Source organism: Sphaeroforma arctica (genome assembly GCF_001186125.1).
Source record: "Sphaeroforma arctica JP610 unplaced genomic scaffold supercont1.1340, whole genome shotgun sequence".
Classification (NCBI taxonomy): Eukaryota; class Ichthyosporea; order Ichthyophonida; genus Sphaeroforma; species Sphaeroforma arctica.
Genome location: NW_014039218.1, coordinates 15,884 through 16,867, shown reverse-complemented (window position 1 = coordinate 16,867; position 984 = coordinate 15,884). Strand labels below are relative to the sequence as shown.

The 984-nt window shown below is 42.0% G+C and overlaps 1 protein-coding gene across 1 annotated transcript in view; it reads left to right on the top strand.

Moving 5' to 3' along the window:
• Positions 1-661: 661 nt before the first annotated feature.
• Positions 662-984, top strand: part of SARC_10662 (hypothetical protein) — a gene marked incomplete at its 5' end in the record, with an annotated part of 4,045 nt that continues 3,722 nt past the window's right edge. The window contains one exon of the mRNA XM_014295291.1: positions 662-857. Coding sequence (XP_014150766.1) covers positions 662-857 — 196 coding nt within the window. The remainder of the gene's footprint in view (positions 858-984) is intronic.

Below are 984 nucleotides of genomic sequence, written 5' to 3'. Positions count from 1 at the left end.
TGTGTGTGTGTGTATGTGTGTGTGTGTATGTGTATGTATGTGTGAGAGTGTGTGTGTGAATGAGTCAGTGTGAGTGAATGAGTGAGTGTGTGTGTGTGTATGTGTCGTGGATGTGGTGCAGTTGTTGGGCTACAGCTTGTGAGTGTGGGAGTTTGAATGTTGTCGTAGCCTATTGCCGAGCTCAATTCTCACTTATGTATCCAAAATCGGGTGCAATCGTTCGAGTAAGCTCCGGAGTTCTAGGGCTGGGGGGGTTAGGCGTATAGGGCATGGTTGGAGCTACTATCGTCACCCGAACTTACTGGTATCTATGTGCTGTGAATCTGATATAGATAGCATGTTAGGGTTTAGGGGTTGGAGTGTAGGGTTTTAGGGGTTTAGGTGGTATGTGTTGTTGCCCCTACAAGAACCTTGTACTGCGAGGATTTCCCCACAGACAAGAAGACACTGACTAGAAACAGATAGGTATTTGCGTACAAATACAGTGAAAACTCAGTACTCACAGATCAATACGTTTACAAGCTTCTCTGGGCTGTTTGTTATTCTACACAGATCAGTGTTTATAAGGGATGCTCATGTCTGTCTGTACTTGTATACACAGATCAAAACTTGGAAGGGAAATTCATGGCTGTCTGTTATCGTACACAGATTAATATTCAGAATGAACACTCACGGCTGTTTTCAACTGTACACACAGATTAATACCTATAAGGGAGTGACACCTGTTGAGTACATCGAGAACAGGTTTGAAGCCAACGGACGGGACTATCAAGACACATTGAAGGAGCTGAGTGAGTTGTACCCAGCTGTTCCGACTAATGCCTCGGGCTCACAGAAACCAAGTTGGAGCATTGCAGGTACGTCTGATATGATTTATTGAATGCTATAGTGTATATGTGCAGGCATATAGATTTATATCTATATCATATATACTAATTAACCCTTGAATATAATTGTACGTATATATATATATATATTTATACA